Raw genomic sequence first — 24,017 nt, forward strand, 5'->3', positions numbered from 1 at the left:
GCTCCTGGGCTGCGTGTGGCAGCCTTGGCCTCTGACCACACTCAGGTGCCTGGAGCGCAGCTGACCTTGGCCCTGGCTGGGCGTCTCCCCCCCACCCCCCCAGGAGCGCGAGCAGATGCAGCGCTACAACCAGCGCATGCTGGAGCAGCTGAAGGTGCGGCAGCAGCAGGAGAAGGCGCGGCTGCCCAAGATTCAGAGGAGCGAGGGCAAGACGCGCATGGCCATGTACAAGAAGAGCCTCCACATCAACGGGGCGGGCAGCGCCGCCGAGCAGCGCGAGAAGATCAAGCAGGTGGGGCCTGAGCCTTACGTGGCGGGTGGGATATAAAACGTAAGATGCAGCACAGGGTCGAGGAATGGAATGAAAACCTCATAAGCCTGGCGCTGAATCCCCCTGTGGTGGACAGGACAGGTGGGGAGGGAGCCTGGCGTTGCTGTCTCGTGCGTCACTCCCTTTCACACCCCGGGGGATCTGTCCTGCAGCTTCCTCTCATCCACTGAGACCCCACTCACAAGTCACCCCCGTGGCTCGGGGACATGGAGTCTGTGGCCCTGGGCTCCTGTGACTCCTAGCACGTGCCACAGCACAGGGTCATGTCCCCACTAGCCTGGGGGCTCTTTGAGGGCAGGGACTGGGTCTCAGCTCAGGGGGAGGACTTCGAGCAGGGGGCACAGCCTGAGAGGTGCAGCGGTCGTGAACAAATCAGCCCCGCAGGTGGGGTCCTCCTGGGACAGGGCTGAGGCAGGCCACCCTCTGGCCCCCCTGAGGGACGCCTCTGTTCTCCGTTGCAGTTCTCCCAGCAGGAGGAGAAGAGACAGAAGTCAGAGCGGCTGCAGCAGCAGCAGAAACATGAGAACCAGACGCGGGACATGGTGGCCCAGTGCGAGAGCAACATGAACGAGCTGCAGCAGCTGCAGGTGCCGCACTTTTTCTCAGTTGCCCCCGGGCAGCCAGCTCTCTGGGGGCCCAAAGAGCCCCCAGACAGGGGAGTCTCATCAGACAAACTCGGGGTGGAATGGATTCAGTCCTGCTGTTCTGTGCGATGCTGGCCAAATCATGTCGCCCTCCCAAGCCACAGTTCCCATGTCTATAAAATGGGTGTGTGTGCGTGGGTGATAATTCCTATTTTGCAGAACTGGAGTGAGGCTTTGTACATGTGATGACGGAGCTGCAAGTGCCATGCCTGGGGCCCGGCAGTCGGCATGCCGCTGGATTTCTCGTCATCATTGTGTCCTGGGAAGAGGTGTCCCAATTCCCCTAATACCAAAACCAGACAAAGACATTATGAGAAGGAAAGTTACAGAACAGTAACTCTCATGAACACCAAAGCACAAATCCTCAACAAAATGTTAGCAAATAGAATCCAAAAATGTATAAAGATAACTACATACCATGACCTAGTGGGATTTATCCCAGGGCTCGTGTAATATGCAAAAACCAATAATGTAATCCATGATACCAGCAGGCGAAGGAAGAAAAATCACATGATCATACTAGTGATAGATACAGAAAAAGCATTGGACCAAAGCCAGCACCTGCTCATGATAAACACTCTTACGTAAACTAGGAATAGGGGGGAATTTCCTCAGCTTGATAAAGAACATCTACAAAAACCTACGGCTACCATCATCCTTAATGGTGACAAGCTCAAAACTTTCCCACGAAGGCCAGGAAAAGGTATCCTGGGGTTGCCAAGCCCCTTCGTGACCCCCTTTCCCTAGGGAGAGCCGCAATGCTCCACTCCGGACTCAGCCTCACCCTGAGGGGCCCCCCGCCCAGGGGCTGGTACTTGGAGCCCCCTTGTGGTGGAGTGAGGCATTACTACCTGAGGGATGGCCACAAACCTCTGTGACCTTGGGAAATTGTTTAGGCTACTGGATCCCTCTGGCAATTTCTGGAAAGGCAGGGAGGTGTGAAGGAAACATTACAGGTGTTGAAGCCTGTTGGGTAGGGGTTCTGCTGGTTGTTGCTGTGTGAATTGTAGCCAATCATCTTCTGTTATCTTTTTCCCAGTCCTGCTTCATGGGGTTCCTGTGAGGATGAGCTGAGAAAACCCAGGCAGAGTGCTGGGCGCCCAGCTCGGGGCAGGTCAGAGGTTCTCAGGGCTGCTATTGGTATTATTCCCACCTAAACCGATTCCTAAACTCCTAAAACCCTTGAGCTTGAAACCCCAAATAAAAATCCCCCCAGGGGGTCTACCCTTCCCATCCAGTGGGGTCAAGGTATCTGGATAAAGGCCCTTTCCCCCTTGCTTTTAAACTCCTTGTACACCACAAAATTGATTCCCTGTGAGGAATGTATGGTCACGTCTGCCTGTGAGAGATTCCAGGTAAGTTTTCTGAGGCAGATAACTTACCTCAGAGAGAAAGCGGTGAGGTTGGCAGAGCTCCGGTCAGGCCCACGGCCCCTATCCCCTGTCACAGATCTCTCCTGAGGAAATGGTATGTGATGCAGAAACTTATGCATATAATTTATATAAATAAATACTGATACTTGCAGATTATCTTAGCTTACGCTGCCAAAACAACACACCACAGCTGGGTGGCTTACACAACTGAAGTTTATTTTCTTACAGTTTTGGAGCCTGGGAGTCCAAAATCAGCTTTACCAGCTGGTGAAGCCTCTCTCCCTGGCTTGCAGATGGATGCCTTCTGGCTGTGTCCTCTCAGGGAGAGAGGGTGGGAGGGAAAGGGGTGGGGGGAGAAAAGGATGAGGGAAACGGGAGAAAAGGAAGGGAGATGGAGAGAGAGGGAGGGAGCAAGCTCTCTGGTGTCCCCTCCTATATAAGGGCACTAATCCCATCAGGAGGGCCCTACTCTCTTGACCTCATCTAACCCTAAATTATCTCCCCAAAGGCCCCGCATCTCCAAATACCATCACACTGGGGATGAGGGCTTCAACATATGAATCTGGGGGAGACAATTCAGTCCATAGCACAGATGTTTAACACAATGCTATTCAGAACAGTGAAAACTGGCCTCTCTCTCTCTCCCCGCATTTGGAGATGGCCTGCACTCTGTCTATGGAGTGTGTAGCTACTTTTAATCTGAGCACCCAACCCCCACACCCCGTGACCTTTCTCTTGCCTTTCAATGTATCTCTTTGAATAAATCTACCTTTACTCACAAAAAAAAAAAAAAAAAAAAAAAAAAAAAAAAAAAAAATTAAGAGCAACCTAAGTGGCCAAAAATAGGAGAATGTGTAAGTTTTATAAATCCATATTGTGGGATATTTTGTAGGCATTAAAAATGATTATAAAAAGTTAATTCTTTATAGAAATGTTTATATTACAATGTTAAGAGGCAAGGGAGGCAGGTCTCAGAATTATATATACAGGACAGAGACTGACAGGGCGTACATCTAATATTTTTAGTGGTTGCCTCTGTGTGGTGGGATTAGGGCACAAATTTATTGTTAATAGTTTTATTGTTAAAATAACATATACGTTCATGTTGAAAAATTCAAACAACGCAAAAAAGCAGAAGTGAGAAAGTTGCAAAATTGCTGCAGATCCCACTACACGGTAAGAACTGTTAATATTCTGGAATATTCTTCTGGGCACCTCTTGGTGCATATGCATTTACACGCATAGAGTTTCGTATAAATGGGACTTATAATCAAGGAGAAGTAATGAATGATGGCTACAGCATAAGGTATGTCTCCGCCCTCTGTGCTGCTTACCTGTTCTGCCTGGAATATGTTCCAGAATGAAAAGTGTCACCTCCTGGTAGAGCATGAAACCCAGAAGCTGAAGGCCCTGGACGAAAGCCACAACCAGAACCTGAAGGACTGGCGGGACAAGCTCCGGCCACGCAAAAAGGTAACCCTGTCTGGGCTGGTGGGCTCAGTGGTGGGCTCGGCTCCATGATGTGCCACAGGTGTCTGCCTAGGGTGTGGAGATAGACAGAGGTATGGATGAGACACAGATTTATGGATTTATTTTAAGGAACTGGCTCACCTGAGTGTAGGGGCTCTTAAGTCTGAAACCTGCAGGGCAGACTGCAGGCTGGAGACAGGGAAGAGCTGATGTTGCATCTGGAGGCACGGTCTTCTTTCCTTAGGGGGGACTTCAGTCTTTTCTCTCAAGGATCCACTGATAAATGACACTCACCCCCATTAGGGAGGGTAATCTGCTTTATTCAGCGTCGCTTGAGTTAAATGTTAAATCACATCTTTAAAAAACCCCTTCACAATGACATCTAGACTGGCTTTGACCAAACTGGCTACCATGGCTTTGCCAGGTTAACAAATAAGTGAACCATCACAGGGCCTCAGTGTGGTCATTTGTAAGATGAAGATATGAATATTGTGTAGCGTTATATAAAAAGTCACCAGCCCACAGTACAGGCCAAGGACGTATTCATTTCCTTCCACTCTCCTAAACTCGGAGGGAAGAGCTGCCCTAATTACCCTTGACCACGTGTCCTTGGGCCCTGAGATTTGTCCTGCCACTTGAGCTCTGCTCGCTGTAACTGTGGTCTGGACAGGAGGCAGCTGCCCACCTCAGCCACATAATGGCCTTGGAAATCCTTGAATTGGGTCTTCCCTCCCTGTGCTAATGGAGCTTTCTGGCTGGAAGCTGGCCAGGGTCCCAGACCTTCCCGTGAACAGGCCCGCACTCATCTGTAACCACGGCCTGCTAGGACTTTGGTTACTTGACACTCAAATCAATAATGCTCCTACTGACATAGGTTGACTCAGGCATCAGGAAATAAACGTTCGCCTGGTTCTCTTACCTGGGGGTTCTATACCCTTGACACATCCTGAGAGGGTTTGAAAATGATCACGTTGCCTCTAGCAACTGCCTCATATCTTCGTGGGGGCGCCTGGGCTTAGGGGAGGTAGCACAAGTATGTGTTTGGAGAGCTGGCTTTGGATTTTGCTTGCGGGGGCTTGCCTCTTTCCAGGGTTCTTTGTAGAATTATTCTGTCATTAGTTACGTGGGTTGCTGCTGGAACACTGACCCCGAAGTGATGATTTTCATTCTGGAATAAACATTCCTTTACACTCTTGCATTTCAGTCAGCAGCCTTGACCTGCTGCCCATGCATGGGGGGGCGGGAGGGCAGGGGAAATGATTGTACATTGTAGAATATTTTTAGGAAAATTCAGATTTCTTTCTCTCAAGTACAGAATATATTGGTAGGGTCAATAAAGTGTTGCTTGGGTTGTAGTTAACTCAGAATGTGGCCTCAGACATCTCTTGCCCCTGAACCTCGCTTTTGGGGGATATAAGATGAAGGTAACACTTCTTCCCTTGAAACAGAAGGGAAAGTCAAATCTGGCCCACTGTCTGCATTTGTAAATAAAAGTTTTATTGGAACATAGCCATGCTCATTCATTTACATATTGTGTATGGCTGATTTTATGCTACAACAATTGAGTAGTTGTGACAGAAACCTTAAGGTCTGCAAAGCTGAAGATATTTACAACCTGGCCCTTTACATAAAAAAAGATCACTGACTCTTACCTTAGGTTATATAGAGGTAATACAGAGTAGTGCTTAAGAGCATAGGCCTTGAAGTAAGACAGATGCAGGAGAAAGTCCTAGCTCCCCCATCACCAGCTGTGAGACCCTGGGCAAGTTACTAAACCTCTCTGTGCTCAAAAAAGTGGTAGCTATTACAATTAAATTTGTATTCTTATAGCAGAAGTTACAAACTGATGGCCTGTGGGCTGAAATTGGCTTACAGATGTTAGGTTTGGCCAACACACAGCAATTAAAAAAAATTTTTTTAAGTTGCCAACTTTCTAAGTGTAAAGAACTTTTACATAAAAATCTGGATTTCCAGTTTGTTTTGAAAACCCAGGAGCTCTAGCCCATCATACCGCGTGACAGCAGTCAGCTGGAGCTGAGGAGAAACTGCCCTCTTCAGACACTGCATGGGCTCTTCACCTCACCGCAGTCCCCACCACCCCCTACTGCCTCACATCCAGCTCTCTTCACTCGTTTAATTCACCTGGCTGGCTCCTACAGACACTAGATTTTGTAACCTCTTATAAAAGCTTAAACAGTACTATTTTTATATTACTTATATATAATGTTTGCTTGTCACAAACACTTGAATATTAATATATCCAGAAAAAGAGAACCTGAGCCAAGAATTTTGTGAATTACAAGACATTTCACATCAGTCAAGTCCAAGATGAGGCGTGACTTGAAATACCTTGCCCTCCCTCATATGGATGTTTCATAACAGACTGGAAGAATTGGCATTGTGATCCAGTGTCTGTTCCCCATCTTGTCTAAGAGGCAGAGAGAACTCACTAGAATTTAGTACAATTGAAGGAACAAGTGCTTACGGGGGTATCTGGTAATTAAGTTATTTACTGAGACTGTATCAGGGCATCCAAAGAATAGTTTTCAAATCCTATGAAAGTAGATACTTCTATTGGGAAAGTAAGGAAATCTGGCTGATGGTCAAACACCTCTTACTAATGAAGCCACATTTACTGAGTAACCACATGTGCCCGGCTTTGCAGATAGTGAAGCACAGTGTTTCAGAGCTTGAACTCTGAAGTTAGACCCATCTTGGCCCTGCCTCCAGCTAGCTGAGGAGCCTTGGGCAAGTGACCTAAGCTCCCTGAGCCTCAGTTTCTCCATCTATAAGATGGGGACAATAGCATCTGTCTCATAGGGTGAAGAATAAGCTATAATGCACTTACCATAGTGCTTGGCACAGGAAGTACTAAGTATAGCTCCTTAGTTTTAAACTTAATATCTGTAACCGCCCTGCCAGGCAGGTGATATTGCCATTTTACACGAGAAGAAAGAGACCTGGGGAGGAGAGGTAGACACGCAGAGGCCCGCAGAGCTGGTCACGAACTGAGTTCTATCAGACTGGAAAGCTCATGGTCTTTCTCTGCACTCTGCTTCCTTTCTTAATTGAATGCTTATTTTTGGAGAAGCCTCAAGAAATTTTTCTGGTAGGATCCAATTTATCTAGATAAACTTGCAATGTGCCCAAGGGAAGCTCCCCTCGGAGTTCCAGGATGTGCTTTTACAACGTAGAGACCCCTGTCCTACCAGAGATTTTCAGAATAGAATCTCAGTGGGGGCATGACTGCACTTGTCTTTTGAAAAGAGCTCCCCTGACTGTGTGGGACAGTGCCCTGGTTAGGAGCACTGCGTAACTCGGACATCTCTGCTCCCCGCCGCTGTTTAATCTCCTGCTCTAATTTGTACCTCAGGTTTTTCTCCATTCACTTGGCTGTTTCCCTGCCAGCAGGTCTGCATCTGCTTCTCCCTCTTGCCCTGTCTAGATTGGCATTTCTCCAAACCAGAGCCCTTGGCCCACAGGAAACTCCCACGTGGCTGTGGCAGGAGAAGGGAGGTGGTCCTTACCTTCTGGGCTGTGGGAAAGGAAAGAGGGAAGGCCAGGTTACCCAAGCACAAAGGCCTGGGAGGGAAACTTCCAGAGAAGGTCACTTTGGTGGGGTTCCTGTGGGATCCAACCGAGCTTCATCTGCCCTCTCTCTATCTTAGGCTCTGGAAGAAGATCTGAACCAGAAGAAGCGAGAGCAGGAGATGTTCTTCAAAATGAATGAGGAGACAGAGAGCCCGAACCCCACCACGCCGAACAAGGCCACCAAGTTCTTCTCCTACAGCTCTGCGGATGCTCCTTAACAGCCGCCCAGGACTGTGGCTGGCAGGCCGGCAGGCCTCTGGAGCCGTCCCGTTCTCTGTGAACAAGTAACTCAGGACCCCCTTCCCTCTTGCTTCCACGTCAGCTCAAATCCAGCCCCCGGCCTTGTGCCGCCCCAGCTGTGCCCAACAGATCCACCCCAGTGTTCCTGACTTCTCGCTCACTCGTTGCAGGCGAGGTTTTAATGTGTGTTGCCTGATCCTAATGTATATTCTCTTTACGCCCCGGGTCCCTGCCAGCTGTTGGTGATTTGGGCTGCTGGTGGGGCCATGGGCCAGGAGGAATAGGTGCTCTGTGGCCTCGAGGCCCCTCCTGTTTGCCAAAACACCAGTTTTGCTGTCTGTGGACACAGCGCTACACCTGAAGTCACCACGGGCTCATCCATGGTGTAACTCTTGGTGGCTTTCCGCCACTTCCTGCACTGTCAGACAAGAGTTACAGCTTCTCCCAGCTGCTCTGACTCCCAGTGGGGCCCGGTCTGCAGCCAGCTGGTCAGAGGGCCCCTCATTCCTCTAGTCCCCCAGTTTGCTTTTCTCTTGAGACATGCCTGCAACGGTGGGAATGGGGAGAGCCTGAACTGTTCCTTCTGCTGATCTCAGGTGTTTCATGTCATCTTTATCGCCCCTTCCTTTGCACACACGCCTCCTACAAACACAGACACACACAGACAGACAGACAGACAGACAGACAGACACACACACACACACACACACACACCTTGGCCCGCTGGCACTACCCAGGCTTGCCTCTGCCCTGGGCCTCTTATGCCAGGTAGACTGAAACATGTCCGCTGCCTGAGACCATGCATCTGAGCACATTAGGTGGAGCTGTTGGTCTGGGGTGTGCTGCTAGCCTGTGACTCCTTTTGGCTCCCGTGTGGTATCCTATGTTCCGGGATAAATTTCTCACCCCCGGAAGACTTTCCCAACCTAGTCATTCTGTCTTCACTTGCCCATCCTGTCTACAGGTGATACGGGAAGGCCGCTTCCCTCTGCCCTGTGTCCCTCCGAGTTCCCAAGTCCAGCTTTATGCTTCAGACAGAGGCTGGCTGTTCCTGGGACTCCTATTCAGGAAGAAAAGGCATCAGGGAGAAATGTAGCGCTTCCAGCCCCCAGGCACCTGGCAGAAGCAAGGCTTCTGTATCTCAGATGGAATTCTGGGCCTGTGGGTGGCTCAGCTGGCCTCCCACAAATTCCAGTCCTCACAGGTTGCATAGTGTAGATTATCCAGTTAAGCAAATGCTCAAACCGGTATTCGGTTTATTTATAAAGAAAACTTTTTTCATCTTTATCTCTAACTTGATACAAATATAAATGAATGGCTTTTTTAGGAATACCTGCTGTAAAAAACCCCATAAAACCGAAGGTGATTTTGAAGAATCAAATGGCTGTATTGAGCTTGGGTAGTATTTTGCTACTGGTAGGGTGACTGACACACCCCAGGTGGACTTTTCTTTCTTCACTCCTATAGGTTAAGGCTTGGTGCTTTGTCTTTCTAAAGCAATTCCCTGGAGTTTTCTGGGCACTGGCTATAACTGGATCTTTCGGAGGAAGGGTAGCATTCAACAGGAAAAGGGACTTGGGGTCCCCGAGTCTTCTATATACAGTAAAGATGCTCTGGGGGCCGTGGGACAGCACTGGTCCTCAGGTTAATGAGCACTCAGCTTACCTGCTTCAGTATTTGAACCAGATGGGACAATCTGAAAGGTCTCACAAAAATGAGACAAGTCAAATAAGTGTCCCCTTTGATTCTCTGGTGCACGGGTGCCGGGAAAGCATCAACTAGCAGCAGTAACTTCAGAACACTGACCCAGTCCCACCAGGCGAGGCCAGCACTAGCGGAGGGTCAGGCACTGACCAGTGGCAGGGCTGGTCTGGGCTTTATTTACAACACTGCCTTTTGTAGCCTGGGGTGTGAGAATGAGTGTTAGGTGGAATGCCAGTTTCATGGTTCAGGCCAAAGTCTTTGATCATTTCCTTATTTGGCTTATTATTCACAATGGAATCTCATTCAAGGACTTTCTGCTTCCTGCTCGGCGCTGCCCGAGTCCCCATAGCTCCCCTGTCCTTTCTGGATGGGGTCTGGTTGGGTGTCCCAGCTTCCCGTGTGCAGGGACTGTCACTGAGAAGGCCCATGCAGTATTCCTCGTGCTCTGTGCTAATGTTTTCTCTGGAAGGGACAGACGGAACCGTTTCTCATTTTCACTCAGTTTTTAGCAGAGTAAATATAACTAACTTATACTTTTCCCTTTATGAAGAATAGAAGTTATTTTTATGTAGTTTTTGATCTTTATACAAAACTTTTGTAAAATGTTCTCTGCACAGGTAACTGCAAGAGTGTAAATATGCTTCTAATAAAGTAACAGTGTGAGAAACTCTGCGTTTAGGGCTGTTCTCTTGGGTTGAGGTGGGCAAAGCAGGGCAGACCAGCCCACAGTTGCCGGGCAGGGAAGGGTTTACTATCTTCTGAGTACACTGGTGCCTTCCAGGTTGGACAGCAGGTCAGACTTCGGGGTTTCTGTTCTGAAAGAAGTTACGCTTGGTTGTGTGTGTGTGTTTTCTCTACAGACATTTAATATTCTCATTTAACAACAAACATTTGACCCCCAAGAGTTCTCACACATTAACTTACTGAATCCTTTCAACAACCTGGGGGGAAGACCTTGCCATTCCTGTTTCACAGATGAGGAGACAGACACTGGGTAAGGAGAGGGTCAGGATGAAGCTCACAACACTGGTAAGTGACGCCTATGGGATTCAAATTTCGAACTTCCCTGCCTCCTCCACATCTCCTCTCCTGCCAGTTACGCCCATTACACTCAGCAGAATCACACACACTTAAACCACTAGCCATCTATGCCATATTTAAAAGTGTTTGTCTGCCATGCCTCTAAAAGCCCATTCATGGGTTCTTAACCTAGGGCCCATGGACCACCCCCGCCCCCTACACACACACAAAGGATCCATGAGTAGAATTCAGGGTATCTCTGTACCTGGATGGGTAAGATTTGGTCTTTAGTGTCACAAACCTCTAACTGGAATTCAGCAATCCCTCTTTTTATGGGTATAGGCAACAATCTCTAATGTTATTACCAGTACTTGAGATTGCCAACAGTAGAAATCACAGAGATTTCACCTCACATTAGAGCTGCTGCAGACGTCTCCAATTACCATTTTCGTTTGTCATTTTGAAATTACAGTAGTTGTTGGGCTTATCGCTGGATACTGTTACTTAATGAGATGTCAATACATGTATATATATACGTCACACATAAATAATACATAGTGTTTCTAACATTTTGACACCTCTATTTCACTTTGATTGGTTTCACTTGTAATCTCTGTACTTTATGCTCTGCATTTGAAGGTATTCTTCTGAGGAGTTCATATTCTTTGTGGAATGCCTTAAGATTAAGAATGCCTCCTCTGTCTGTAGCCCTGAGTTGTCACCGTCCTAGAAACTTTCCAGTTATTGGCCTAGAAACTGTCCCACCAGCAGGTGGCAGTCCACTGTCACAGTGTCCCACAGGTCTGCGAACTCAGTGTGTCTGGGGGATGCAGGTGGATAAGCAACTGGCCTGCCTCCCACTAAGGGCCAGAAAAATGACTGAGGTTCCTGGGGGAAAAGGTGGAAAGACAATGCGTTAGGGGACGCTGAAACTTGGGAAAGGAGCTCATTCCACATTAATTGACACCTCTTAAGCACCAAGTACTAGAGATGTTGAAATAAGACACAGACACTGGCTTCAAATGTAGCCTGGGAGAATCAGGGAAGACTTCCCAGTGGAGGTGATGCTAAATCTAGGAGGACAAACTAGTATGTGCCAAAACAGCCTCACTAAGAGACTGGGGTTCAGTTGAGGGTGAGTGGTTTACAGGCCATGAGACAGAGAAGGATAGGACCAGACCTGCATGCCAGGCTCACACTGACCTATACTGCCTTGAGAACAGTAAGAAGGCAGGCAAAGAGTTCACTCAGAGGAGGGACAGTTGAAATCATGACCATAGCTATTCAAGAGATCAGCTGAGGACAGAGATGATGTTGAATGGGAATATTGGCCCACAAAAGTTGGAAGGCTTTAGGAAGGGAAGGGCAGACAGCAGACTTCATGAAGGCAGGGAGTAAGACCTTAGCTGACTCCTAAACACCTAGAACCCAGCAAGCAGCAACACCAAGATACTCAGTCTGGGCGCCTCGTGCCATAAAGGGTCTATTAAGAGAGCAGTGGGGATCCGGGAGCTGTAGGCTGGATGTATATTAACCTACGGTGCTACCAGAGATGTTCACTAAGTCTGATGAATGTCTTTAGTTAAAAATGAAACAGAGAACTTTCACTGCCAGTGATGGCAGACTAGGTCATCCTGATCAGTCCTAAGACTCAGAACAATTAGAAAATCTGGACAGAAGTACCACACACATCTCCTTGAAGGCACACGAGAACTACAAGATAGTGAAGAACTGCCAGGCTAGGACTCAAGCAAGGATGGAGAGAACTAGAGAGATGACGCTGGTGTTCTATCCCGGGAGCATCTGCTGATCCCAGAGTGGGTAGCAGAAATGTGGAGCTGAGCTTCTGACAGCCCCCGAGGGCCAAGAGCACAAGGATTAGATGCCAGGGTCTGGTAAGGGCTGGATGTTGGGGACCAAGTGAAATCCTTCCCTTTGCAGGGCCAGCAAAGGCTACACCCATGAATAACAGTGAACCTGATGTTGACAGGCCTCAGAGGGACTGCAGTTCTCCTTCAGATAATCAAAATCCCTAAAACTATCCTCGGGTGATACAGGATTGCTACTGCTTACAAGCTCCCGGCAAAGGGTGCATCCTCTCCGGAGTGGAAAGCCGCCTTAGGCTTCAATGATTTCTGCAATGATTTATTTTGCAAATGGTTTATTTTACAAATTAAACATCTAGCACACAGTTAAAAAATAACTAGGCACACAGGAAAACATTAAAGGCAAAACCGGCATAAAAAATGAACATCTGAAGTAGACCAAGAGGCACCAGATACTGAAGTAACCTGAGTATAAAACCACTATGCTATGCTTGAGGAGACAGACAATATGATTTGAAATTTTCAGCAGCTAAAAACAAAAGTTTAAAAAGGAACCAAGTGTTCTAAAATTACGTAGCAGTAATGGTTGTGTAACTCTGAATACACTAAAAACAAACCAACCAACCCACTTTGCTGTGGGTTTACAGGCACTCCCCATTTTACTGTGCTTTGCTTTACTGCGCTTTGCAAATAACTGTGTTTTTTTTTTACAAATTGAAGGTTTGTGGCAACCCTGCATTGAGCAAGTCTGGCAGTGCCATTTTCCCAACAGCATTTGCTCACGTCATGTCTGTGTGTCACGTTTTGGTAATTCTCACAATATTTCAAAATTTTCCATTACTATCGTATTGTGTTGTGATCAAATCATCTTGGATGTTACTCTTGTAACTGCTTTTGCATTTTTTGCAAGAAAGTATTTTTAATTAAGGTTTAATTAAGCATTTTTAGACATAACGGTATTGCACGTTTAGCAAACAATAGTATAGTGTAAACATAACGTTTGTATGTGCTGGGAAGCCACAAAACTCATGACTCGCTTTATTGTGATAGTTTCTTCATTGTGGTGGTCTGGAAGTGAACCCACAATATCTCCGAGATATGCCTGTATACTTCAAAGGGGTGAATTTTATGGTCTGTGAATTGTATCTCAAGAAAGTTTGTATTTAAAAAAAAAAAAAAAGAAACGAGTAAAAACTAGACATGAAACAAAAATGACTGAAGTGAAACACTCAGGGTGTACACACAACAGTGTGTGCTGTCAGAAACGAAAATTGGTTTGGAGCTCTTTCCTTCCTACCTCTACCTGTCCATGTTTTCTCACTTTGGATGCGGCTTTGAAAAAATTTCTGCAAAACCTTTCTGTTGCCAATTCCGAGAGAGAGGGGACATGCTGAAAAACTGATCAAACAGCAAGATGGGCTGACTCTTCCTTCAGGACATCACAACACCAGGAGGGACAAAGCTGAATCAACTAGAATCTCTTAGTAATTTGAACTAGGGCACAGTTACAGAATCACCAGTTACAAATGGAAGTTAAGAGGCTGAAGTATCCCGACACAGTGAGGGGTCAGAGAGGTGTGAGGGTCCAAGGGCAAGCTGAAGTTAGAAGGGAGCTGAAACTCAGGGGTGATTCCTGAACTTCTGGCTTTGGTGACTGGGCGGGTTGAGGTATCCATTTACTGAGTTGGAAAAGGTTGGCATAGGACAACATTTTGTGTGTTGGAGGGAATTCGAAGTTCAATTTTAAAGTGAGCTCCAAAAAAACCCCAAAGTCCACTTCTGCATATGCTAAATTTGAGACAACCAAAAAGGCATGTTAACCTGTCTACACACATATGGAGCTCAGAGGAACTATCCTGGCCCGGGACACAACTTTAAGAACAGGGTATGAAGTGGATAATTGAAAAAAAATGAAGTAGGAGAGACAGGCATGACCAGAGAGATACATGTAAACTATGAAAAGAAATAGAGATTTTATGCTGAAGGCCACGTGTGACATCAGCTTTTTGTTGTAGACAGGTGACCAGCTGCAGCATAAATAGCATATTGGAGCAGCAGAAGGGTGATAATTAGGGCCTTTACAGTAATTAGGTAAGAGATGGGAATTCTCATATACAATTTTATATCCTGACTGTTCCCCTTACAATGTATATCATGAGCATTTTAACAACATCACTAAAAATTCTCTGGAAACAGTTTTAAATGACTAAATAAACTACCCACCTGTGAGTGCACATAATCTGCTTAACCACTGTCATACAGTTAGGCATTTTGGCTATTTTCAGAGTTTTGTTAAGAACCTTATTCTTTCACACAACTATTCTTTGTGTGAGGTAAAACCATTTCCCCCCTGCCTTGGTAATAAAATCTCTAGCAAATATCACAGCTTTTGTAAAATTATTTGGTCAAATCTAGTTACCAGGTTTTACTTTCACATTTGATTTAAACTTGTTCCCACCCAGCTCAAGCTCGAACTAGATTTACGGGCTTGTGGGGAGAAAGACAGGCATGGTTGGGATGATGCTCACCAGCTGCACCATTTGATTCCATATATTTCAAGTGTTTGCAAATGATGCGACCAATAAGGGGTTAATATCCAACATATACAACTCTATTCAAAAAAAAAAAGAAGACAAAAAAAAAAGAGCAGAACTGAATACACATTTTTCCAAAGAGGAAATGCAAATGGCCAATAGGCACACGAAAAGATGCTCAACATCACTAATCAGGGAGATGTAAATCAAAACCACAATGAGACAATGAGATATCATCTCACACCTGCCAGAATGGCTACCATCAAAAAGAATACAAATACCAAATGTGGGTGAGGATGTGGAAAAAAAGGGAACCCTTGTACCCTGTTGATGGGAATGTTAACTGGTGCAGCCACTGTGGAAAACAGTATGGGGCTTTCTCAAAAAACTAAAAACAGAACTACCATATGACCCAGCAATTCCACTCTTGGGTATAGATCCGGAAAAAAACAAAAACACTAATTCAAAAATACACATGCCCTCCCCAGTGTTCAGTGAAGCAACATTAAGTGTCCATCAACAGATGAATGATAAAGAAGATGCAGGGTACACACACACAATGGACTACTACTCAGCCACAGAAGTGAATGCAATGTTGCCATGTGCAGCAGCATGGATGGACTGGGAGGGCACTATGCTATATGAAATAAGTCAGACGTAGAAACAAGCACTTCATGCTGTCAGTTACTATGTGGAATCTAATAATACAACAAACTAGTGAATATAACAAAAACAAAGCAGATTCGCAGATATAGAGAACAAACTAGTAGTTACCAGCGGGGAGAGGCACAAGGGGAAGGGCAATACAGGGGGAGGGAAGTAAGAGGTACAAACCCTCAGCTATAAGCTATAAGGACATACTGTACAACACGGGGAATAGAGTAAATATTTTACAATAACTATAAATGGACTATAACTTTTAAAAATTGTGAACCACTATATTATACATCTGTAACATATAATATTATACATCAACTACACATTAATTAAAAAAAAAAAAAAAAACCACCCACCACCAAGGAAGCTCTTGCAGAACAAGACATGGATCCTCTAACAACTTCAGCCTCCAGTGACCGTGGGGAGCACAGCCCTCTGTCAGTCCACCTGGGCATGCGGCATCAGCGGAAGTAACTTTATTGTGAGAAGCAGCTGAGATTTTAGGGTTGTCTGTTACTACAGGAGAACCTAGCCTATCCCAATTAGTCCCTATCTTCCTCATTTCTGACACTTTGCTCTAGTGCCCACTCCCTAGGTTGCGCCTGGCTCCTCCAGGGTTGGAGGGCTGAAATGGGAGTTAGGGAAGCAAAGGTAAGGCACTTCTAGCGGATACTCTTGGTGCTCCACCCAGATCCCCTTTGAAGCGTTCTCTCTGCCACTCCCCCAGCTTCTGTGTCTTTTGCTTCTAACAGTCCACACCTGAGACTCTTCAAAGGCGTACACAAGGGCTCCTGGAGCCACGGTGCCCACAGGCAGAGTCAGAAGTGCCCAGGGAATTTACGTCCGCCCACCTTGAGATAGATTTTAGCCAGTAACTGGCTAGCGTGGGAGTATAAAAGCCCAGCTTCCTGGCAACAAGTCAGGACAAACTCTGAGGCATCATTTATGTTCCAAAGCCTTCCTGTGGGATCAGGCTGAAGCTACCCTCCATGGGCCTTTGAGATCACACCCTTGTTTTGTTTTCCCTCTCCCCATCCTGCTTCTCCTATTTACTTTCCTGTTTTTCTTGGGAGTATTTCCTAAATAGATAACTCGCACACCAATTCCCATTTCACAGTCTGCTTCTGAAGAACCCTATCTAAGACCTTTGGTAGTGGTCACAGGAAATAGATTCCAAGGATATGATTTTGGAATCTGATCACATGCTGGCCAAATGGCAACAAAGACACCATCACTGATGGTTAAGTGCAGTGTGATTAGCACCTGGTATGCCACGACATTGCCATTACTGAAATATGTACCAGTGGTAAACGGGAATCAGATACAGCTGAAAGGCGTTGCGTGGGCTTGTGCAATACAGAGGAAACAATAATTTAAAGGGCTACAGTGTTAGTTCACTGCTGCTGGATGCTACTGGTGTACGGAAGAGAGAAAATGACAGCTCAGGGCAGACAGTTACCAATTCAAGGCAAGATGTGAAAGTCAGGTCTCTCTAGCAGCTTTTAAAAAAGACTGTTATCTGCTGTAGCTGGAAGGTAGATCACGCTAAAGACCAGGCATAAGACTACATGGCAAGAATAGTGGAACTTTAGCGCCAGCCAACTTCACAGCCTCAGTAAGTCTCCTATGCCTAAGTCAGGTCCCTGATAGGGAAGGACTGGGACACTGAGACTTGGAATAGGGATATCTGGGAAGATGCACTTTAGAACATTTAACCCTTAGATCCATTTGAACATTCTGAGCAGGAAAAGGTGACTCAATCCCTCTTGCTAGAAGGTAACAGCAGCCCCGCTCCTTGCAGAAACTAGGCAAAAGCCTCACCTGAGGCAGATGTCCTGCAAAACAAGACCTGCCTTCCTCAAGATCTTCCCCCATATCCCCCGCAAGACGCTAACTAGGCCAATAACTAGGGTTAAGTCTCAGCATGACCCACCTGGGGAAGTGCAGGCCTGCTAAGGGTGGAAAATAATTATTCACCCAAGGAGCTATATGACCAGGCTAACATTCAGCACCAAAAGCCAGGAGCGCTTGTCTGCAAACGTACCCTGAGCATGCTGAATCAGGGTCAGGGGTGGTGCATTATTATTAGCCTGGTTGAGTGTTTGTTCATATGCAGATGCTCTCCCAAAACTCAGTATTTCATATCCTAACAAGAGGCCTTGGAACTGATCCTAATAGTAAGATAGTGTATAGATACTTGGAAAAAGCTCATGCCTACATTAAATGTGGTGCTATGACGGAACTACCACGACAGTATGGAGGAGGGGATTCAAAACTAATGCACATCAAAGACTCATGATTAGAGCAGGGATTCTGGTGGTCAGGCAATATATGCAGACCTGGCTCTGGATTTTCTTACAGTTGGTCCAAAGTCTTCACAGATATGCCTGGTAACTGCTTCCCTGGTACCTAAATGTATAATCAGGTTACACATACTTAGCATCTCTAAGAACCTTCACATTAGTTCCCTGACCTATGAACTAAGGACCCTAACAGTAGAAAAGGCCAAATGAAAGCCCCTGAACTACTACCTCCCTCCCCTCTGCCTCAAATCTGGCTAAGATAGTAAATCGCAAACACTGCCCCTTGGGTGGAATGGTGGGCTAACCTAAAAAACTTAAAGGGTGGTAGTCTTCATTTTATCCCATTTTAATTTACCAGTCTGGTCCCTGCAAGAACCAGATTATGGCAGATGTCAGTAGACTACTGCAAACTTACCTAAGTGGCAGCCACACTGCATCTGCTATGCTGGGTGTGGTATCTGTGCTAGAAGGAAGCAATGCACCCCTGAAACTGTCATGGCACCTGTGGGTATGTTGTTTACCATGCTAATATATCACAATGAGCATATAATGAAGCTCAAGGTCTACTAGAAGTCAAATCTCCTGCCATCTTGAGCCTCAAAGCCTACTGGGAGTTGAATCTTCCACCATTTTGGTGTTAATTGCTGTCATTCCTTGAATGGCTGTGCCCTGCTCCCTTCCCTCCCGTCTCAGGAGCAGAAAACTTATTTGACTAAACAAATAGCAAGGAACTTTCCTAACCTGGGGAAACAGACATCTAATTCCAGGAAGCCCAAAGCGCTCCAAAGCGGATGAACCCAAAGAGACCCAGAGCGAGACACATTATAATTAGTCTCGAAAGTTACAGACAAGGAAAGAATCTTAAAAGCAGCAAGAGAAAAACAACTTGTTACATACAAGAAAACCCCCAAAAGACTATGAGCAGATTTTTCATCACAAACTTTGCAGAAGGGAGTGACATGATATATTCAAAGGGCTGAAAAAGAAAAAAAAAAAAAAAAAAAAATCAACAAAAAACTGCCAACCAAGAATACTCTACCCAGCAAAGGTTTTTATTTCAAATTGGAGATAAAGAGTATTCCAGACAAGCAAAAGCTAAAGGAGTTCATCACTACTAGACCAGCCTTATAAGAAGTATTAAAGACGGGGGAGGGTACAGCTCAAGTGGTAGAGTGCATGCTTAGCATACACAAGGTCCTGGGTTCAATCCCCAGTACCTCCTCTAAAAATAAATAAATAAATAAACAAACCTAATTACCTCCCTGCCCCAAAAAATTAAATAAAAAAATTAAAATAAAAAATTAAAAAAATATATCAAACAGACTTCTTTAAGCTGAAATGAAAGTGCATAATTAGTAATAGGAAAATACATGAAGGTATAAATCTTGCTGACAAAGGTAAACATATACTAAAGTTCAGAATAATCTTGTAAAGGGCTGGGTTAATCACTTAGTATAAATGTTAAAAGACAAAAGTAGTTAAAAATGTGAAGGAAAAGCCCAGCTGGGCTAACAAGCTAAGTCACAAATCTAAGTGTAACAAGTGTCGGATTACTGATCTGAGTTCTGCTGGGCTAACTCGTAAATCTAAATTAATAAGTGTCCCTGTTCATGTTTTGCTAGCCAGCTGGATTTTCAAAGAGACATATCTGGCCTTGAAATGTTGATTTGCTGCCTCACTGCCTCTACTTTTGTGATAATAATGTTGCTAAAGCTATTGCGTGCCTATTGGCTGAATACCCCAAGCTTGTACTTAACCCTATAAAACCTCATGTGCACGTCTTAGAGGTGCTCAGGGCTTAGGAGCAGAAGCCCCTCTGAGCCCGCCGGCGTAATACATCTGAGTACTCCAACCCTCCGAGTGGTGCTTGTTTCTTGGCTGGCCTGTCGTTTCTGTAACAAAAATAACTGTAACTACAATAATTTGTTAAGGGATATATAAGACAAAAAGGTATAAATTGTAACAGAAACATAAAACATGGTGGGTCGATAAAGATGAAGAGCTTTAGAATGCACTCAAACTTATGTTGGTATCAACTTGAAACAGACCGTCATAAATATAATTAGCTGTTTTATGTAAGACTCATGAGAACCATAAGGCAAAAACCTACAGTGGATACACAAAAGGTGAAGGAATTTAAGCATACTGAATCAGACAAGGACCCTGAGGGAACCTCCTTGGTACAAATCCTTTCGTGTCCCCCATTTCTTGTTGTAGGAAATAAGCTTCATTCAGCCTCCTTGACCTTTCCTGAGTTCCAAAGGGCAGATTCAAACAGTTGCTAATCAGGAAAAGGAGGGAAGGCAGAGACAAAGGAGGAGCAGTCAGGAAACAACAGTGCAGCCTGGGGGCAGGGTCCTGGTTCCTCTTTAAGGAATATACATAATAATGTTCTTCTGCAGGAACTAAGGCCCTCCCCAGGATACAACATAGGTTTCCCAAAGGAAAGAACCTTGTCTAGTTTATCTGGCTATTTCACACTTTGCTATCGTACCTGGAATACCACATGCATTCAGCAATTCAATGAGACCAAGATTTTGAAGGACCTGGTGTTAGAAATTGACTTTGAAAGACGTATAGAACTTAATGAGCTGAGGAAGACTGAGTTAAGAAAGGAAACTATGCAGCTGGAAGAAAGCACTTTGAGGAAAAAAAAAAGAAGCAAGAAAGCTCCCAGATAAACAATCTAACTGTCGTCTTAAGGAATTAGAAAAAGAAGAACAAACTGAGCCCAAAGTTAGCAGAAAGAAGGAAACAAAGATTAGGACAGAAATAAATGAAACAGAAACTAAAGAGAGTAATAGAAAAGATTAATGAAACCAAAACTTGTTTTCTTGAAAGATAAACAAAACCAACAAACTTTTAGTTAGTCTCACCAAGAAGAGAGAACTCAAATAAATAAAATCATAAATGAAAGAGACATTACAACTGACACTACAGAAATACAAAGGATCATTAGACTACTATGAACAATTATATACACCACAAAAATTATACAACCTAGAAGAAACAGATAAATTCCCCAAAACATGCAACCTAATAAGACTGAATCATGAAGAAATATAAAACCTCAACACAGATGGAATCAGTCATCAAAAACCTCCCAAGAAACAAGTCCATGACCATACGGTTTCACTGGTGAATTCTAACAAACATTCAAAGGAAAATTAATGGCAATCCTCAAACTCCTACAAAAAATTGGAGAGGAGGGAACACTCCCAAACTCATTTTACAAGGCCAGCATCACCCTGACCAAAGCCAGTGAAGAATACTACCAGAAAAGCAAACTGCAGAGCAATATCCCAGATGAACAAAATACTAGCAAACTGAATTCAGCAGCACATAAAGAGGTTTCTTCAGCAGAATCAAATGAGATTTACACCTGGGATATAAGGAAGCTTCAACATATAACAAACCAATTAATGTGATACATCACAATAGAAAGAAAGGGAAAAAAATCATATTATCATCTCTACAGGTACAGAAAAAGCATTTGACAAAATTCAACATCTGTTCATGATAAACACTCTTAACAAATTACATATAGAAGTAATGGACCTAAACGTAATAAAGGCCATATAAGACAAGCCTACAGCTAATATACTTAATGGTGAAAGGTTTTCCTTTAAGATCAGGAACAAAGCAAGGGTGCTTACTCTCATCACTCCTATTCCACTATGGAAAACAGCATGGAGGGTCCTCAGAAAAATAAACATAGAACTACCATATGGTCCAACAATTCCATTTCTGGAAATATATTCAAAGGGAACAAAAACACTAACTCAAAAAGATAACTTCACCTCCATGTTCATAGCAGCATTACTTATAATAGCCAAGACATGGAAACAAACTAAATGTCTATTGATGGATGAATGGATAAAGAAGTTGTGGTATGTATGTATGTATGTATATGTCTGTGTATATATATAAAATGAAATATTACTCAGCCATAAAAAATGAGGAATCCTGCCATTTATGACAATGTGGATGGACCTTGATGGCATTATGCTAACTGAAATAAGTCAAAAATGACAGATTACCACATGATCTCACTTATACATGGAATCTAAAATCAGACAATCAACCAAACTCAGATACAGAGAACAGACTGGTGGTTGCCAGAGGCAGGGGTTGGAGAATGCGCTAAATGGGTGAAGGTGGTTAAAAGGTACAAACTTTCAGTTAAGTTACGGGATATAAAGTACAGCATGGTGATTATAGTTAATAATACTGTATTGTATACTTCAAAGTTGCTAAAAGAGTAAATCTTAAAAGTTCTCATCACAAGAAAAAATCTGTAACTATGTGTGGCTTAACTAGGCTTCCTGTGGTGATCATTTCGCAACATATACAAATACTGAATCGTGTTATAAATCTGAAACTAACATTTTATATGGAAATTATATCTCAATTAAAATAAAAAGATATGTCTAAGTCCTATCTCCTGTGAATGTGAACTTATTCAGAAAAAAGGTCTTTACAGATACAATTAAATTAAAAATCCTGAGGTGAGATCACTGTGGATTAACCAGATGGGTCCTAAATCTAATGATGACTAACCTTGTAAGAAGAGCGGAAACACAGAAGGCCATGTAAAGAGGGAAGCAGAGATTAGAGTTATGATACTACAAATCAATCAATTCCTAGAACCATCAGAAACTAGAAGAGGCAAAGAAGGATGCTTTCTTAGAGCCTTTAGAGGGAGTGTGGCCCTGTCCATACCTTGACTTTGAACTTCTAGCCTCCAGAACTGTGAGAAAACACATTTGTTGTTCTAAGCCACAAAATTTGTGTTAATTTGCTACAGGAGCCCCAGGAAGCTAACACAATAGAAGACCAACATCTTTAAGTGTGGCAAGAAAGACTTCTTAAGCCAGAATTCTAAATCCAGTTAAAATATCCTTCAAGAAGGATGAATAAAGGCATTTTTAGATAAAAGAAAAACCAAAAGAATTCACTGTCAGCAGGGAGGTACTGCAAAAAATGCTAAAGGGAGTCTTCGGACAGAGAGGAAATGACACCAGATGGAAAACTGGATATACAGGAAAGAATAAAGAGAATCACAAATGGTAAATAACTGGGTAAACATAAGAGACTATTTCTCCCCCTGACTTTTAAATAAATACATAATACCGTTTAAAGCAAAATGTACAACTTTGCTTTGGGAGGTTTATAACGTATGTAGATATAATACACAGGACATCTATGGCATAAAAGATGGGAAGGGATAAATGCATCCATACAGTTGCCAGGTCTCCATATTTTAGGTGAAGTGCTAAAATATTAATTCAAAGTAGACTGTGAAATGTGAAGGAGGTATACTGCAATCTTTGGAACCACTAAGATAATAATGAATAGATATAGCTAAAAAGCCAATAGATCAGAACTTGGGGCTAACTGGGTTGAGTGCAGTGGTTTAAGTGGGCTGTGGCAGAGGATGCTAAAGATTGTTCTAAGGAAAAGGAACAAATGGATTGGAAATAAAACTGCTTGTAGCAAAGGAAATCAGGATGGACACTGCAGTAGATTGAATAGTGGCTCCCCCCACCAAAATATTTCTATCCAGAATCTCAGAATGTGACCTTATTTGGACTAAGGGTTTTTGTAAATGCAATTAAGTTAAAGATCTCAAAATAAAATCAAGAGACAAAGGGAAGGCCATGTGAAGACAGACACGGAAATTGGAGTTATGCTGCTACAAGGAAAGGAACACCAGGAAGCACTGGAAACTGGAAGAGGCAAAAGAGGCAAGAGAATGAAGCTGGGCCTTTACCTTACACCATTCACAAAAATGAATTCAAAATGGATCAAGACCTAAATGTAAGTGCTAAAAATATAAAACTCTTAGCAGGAAACAGGGGAAAAGCTTCGTAACATTGGATTTGGCAATATTTTCTTGGATATGACACCAAAAGCAAGACAACAAAAGAAAAACAGCATAAAAAATTATAACTTTGTGCATCAGAGGACACTATCAACAGAGTGAAAATATTGGACACAGTACTTAAAAATCATATATTTTATAAGAAATTGGTATCCAGAATATATAAAGAACTCCTACAACTCAGGAATAACAAAAAATGACCGGGTTAAAAAAAAAATGAGTAGAGGATTTGAATAGATATTTCTCCGAAGAAGATATACAAACGGCTAATAAGTACATGAAAAGGTCCTCAACATCACTAATCATAAGAGAAATACAAACAAAAATCATGAGATCCCACTTCACACTCATGAGGATGGCAATCATTAAAAGAATAAAACCACAGGAAATAACAGCTGTTGGTGAGGATGTGGAGAAATTGGAACCCTTGTACATTGCTT

General features: G+C 44.0%; 1 protein-coding gene and 1 long non-coding RNA gene across 3 annotated transcripts in view; one reads left to right on the forward strand and one right to left on the reverse strand.

The window, feature by feature from the left end:
• STK10 (serine/threonine kinase 10) overlaps positions 1-10,020 on the forward strand; it is a 106,270-nt gene extending 96,250 nt beyond the window's left edge. The window contains exons 16-19 of the mRNA XM_074350289.1: positions 104-292; positions 793-918; positions 3,708-3,821; positions 7,487-10,020. Of these exons, the coding sequence (XP_074206390.1) occupies positions 104-292; positions 793-918; positions 3,708-3,821; positions 7,487-7,627 (570 nt within the window). The 3' untranslated portion in view covers positions 7,628-10,020. The remainder of the gene's footprint in view (positions 1-103; positions 293-792; positions 919-3,707; positions 3,822-7,486) is intronic.
• The window catches only part of LOC141574642 (uncharacterized), a 37,037-nt gene that overhangs the window by 4,046 nt on the left and 8,974 nt on the right, over positions 1-24,017 (reverse strand). For both annotated transcript variants that reach the window (XR_012501574.1, XR_012501573.1), the window contains one exon: positions 3,683-3,887. This is a non-coding gene — a long non-coding RNA (uncharacterized LOC141574642). The remainder of the gene's footprint in view (positions 1-3,682; positions 3,888-24,017) is intronic.

Source organism: Camelus bactrianus, chromosome 22 (genome assembly GCF_048773025.1).
Source record: "Camelus bactrianus isolate YW-2024 breed Bactrian camel chromosome 22, ASM4877302v1, whole genome shotgun sequence".
In the NCBI taxonomy this organism is placed as follows: domain Eukaryota; kingdom Metazoa; phylum Chordata; class Mammalia; order Artiodactyla; family Camelidae; genus Camelus; species Camelus bactrianus.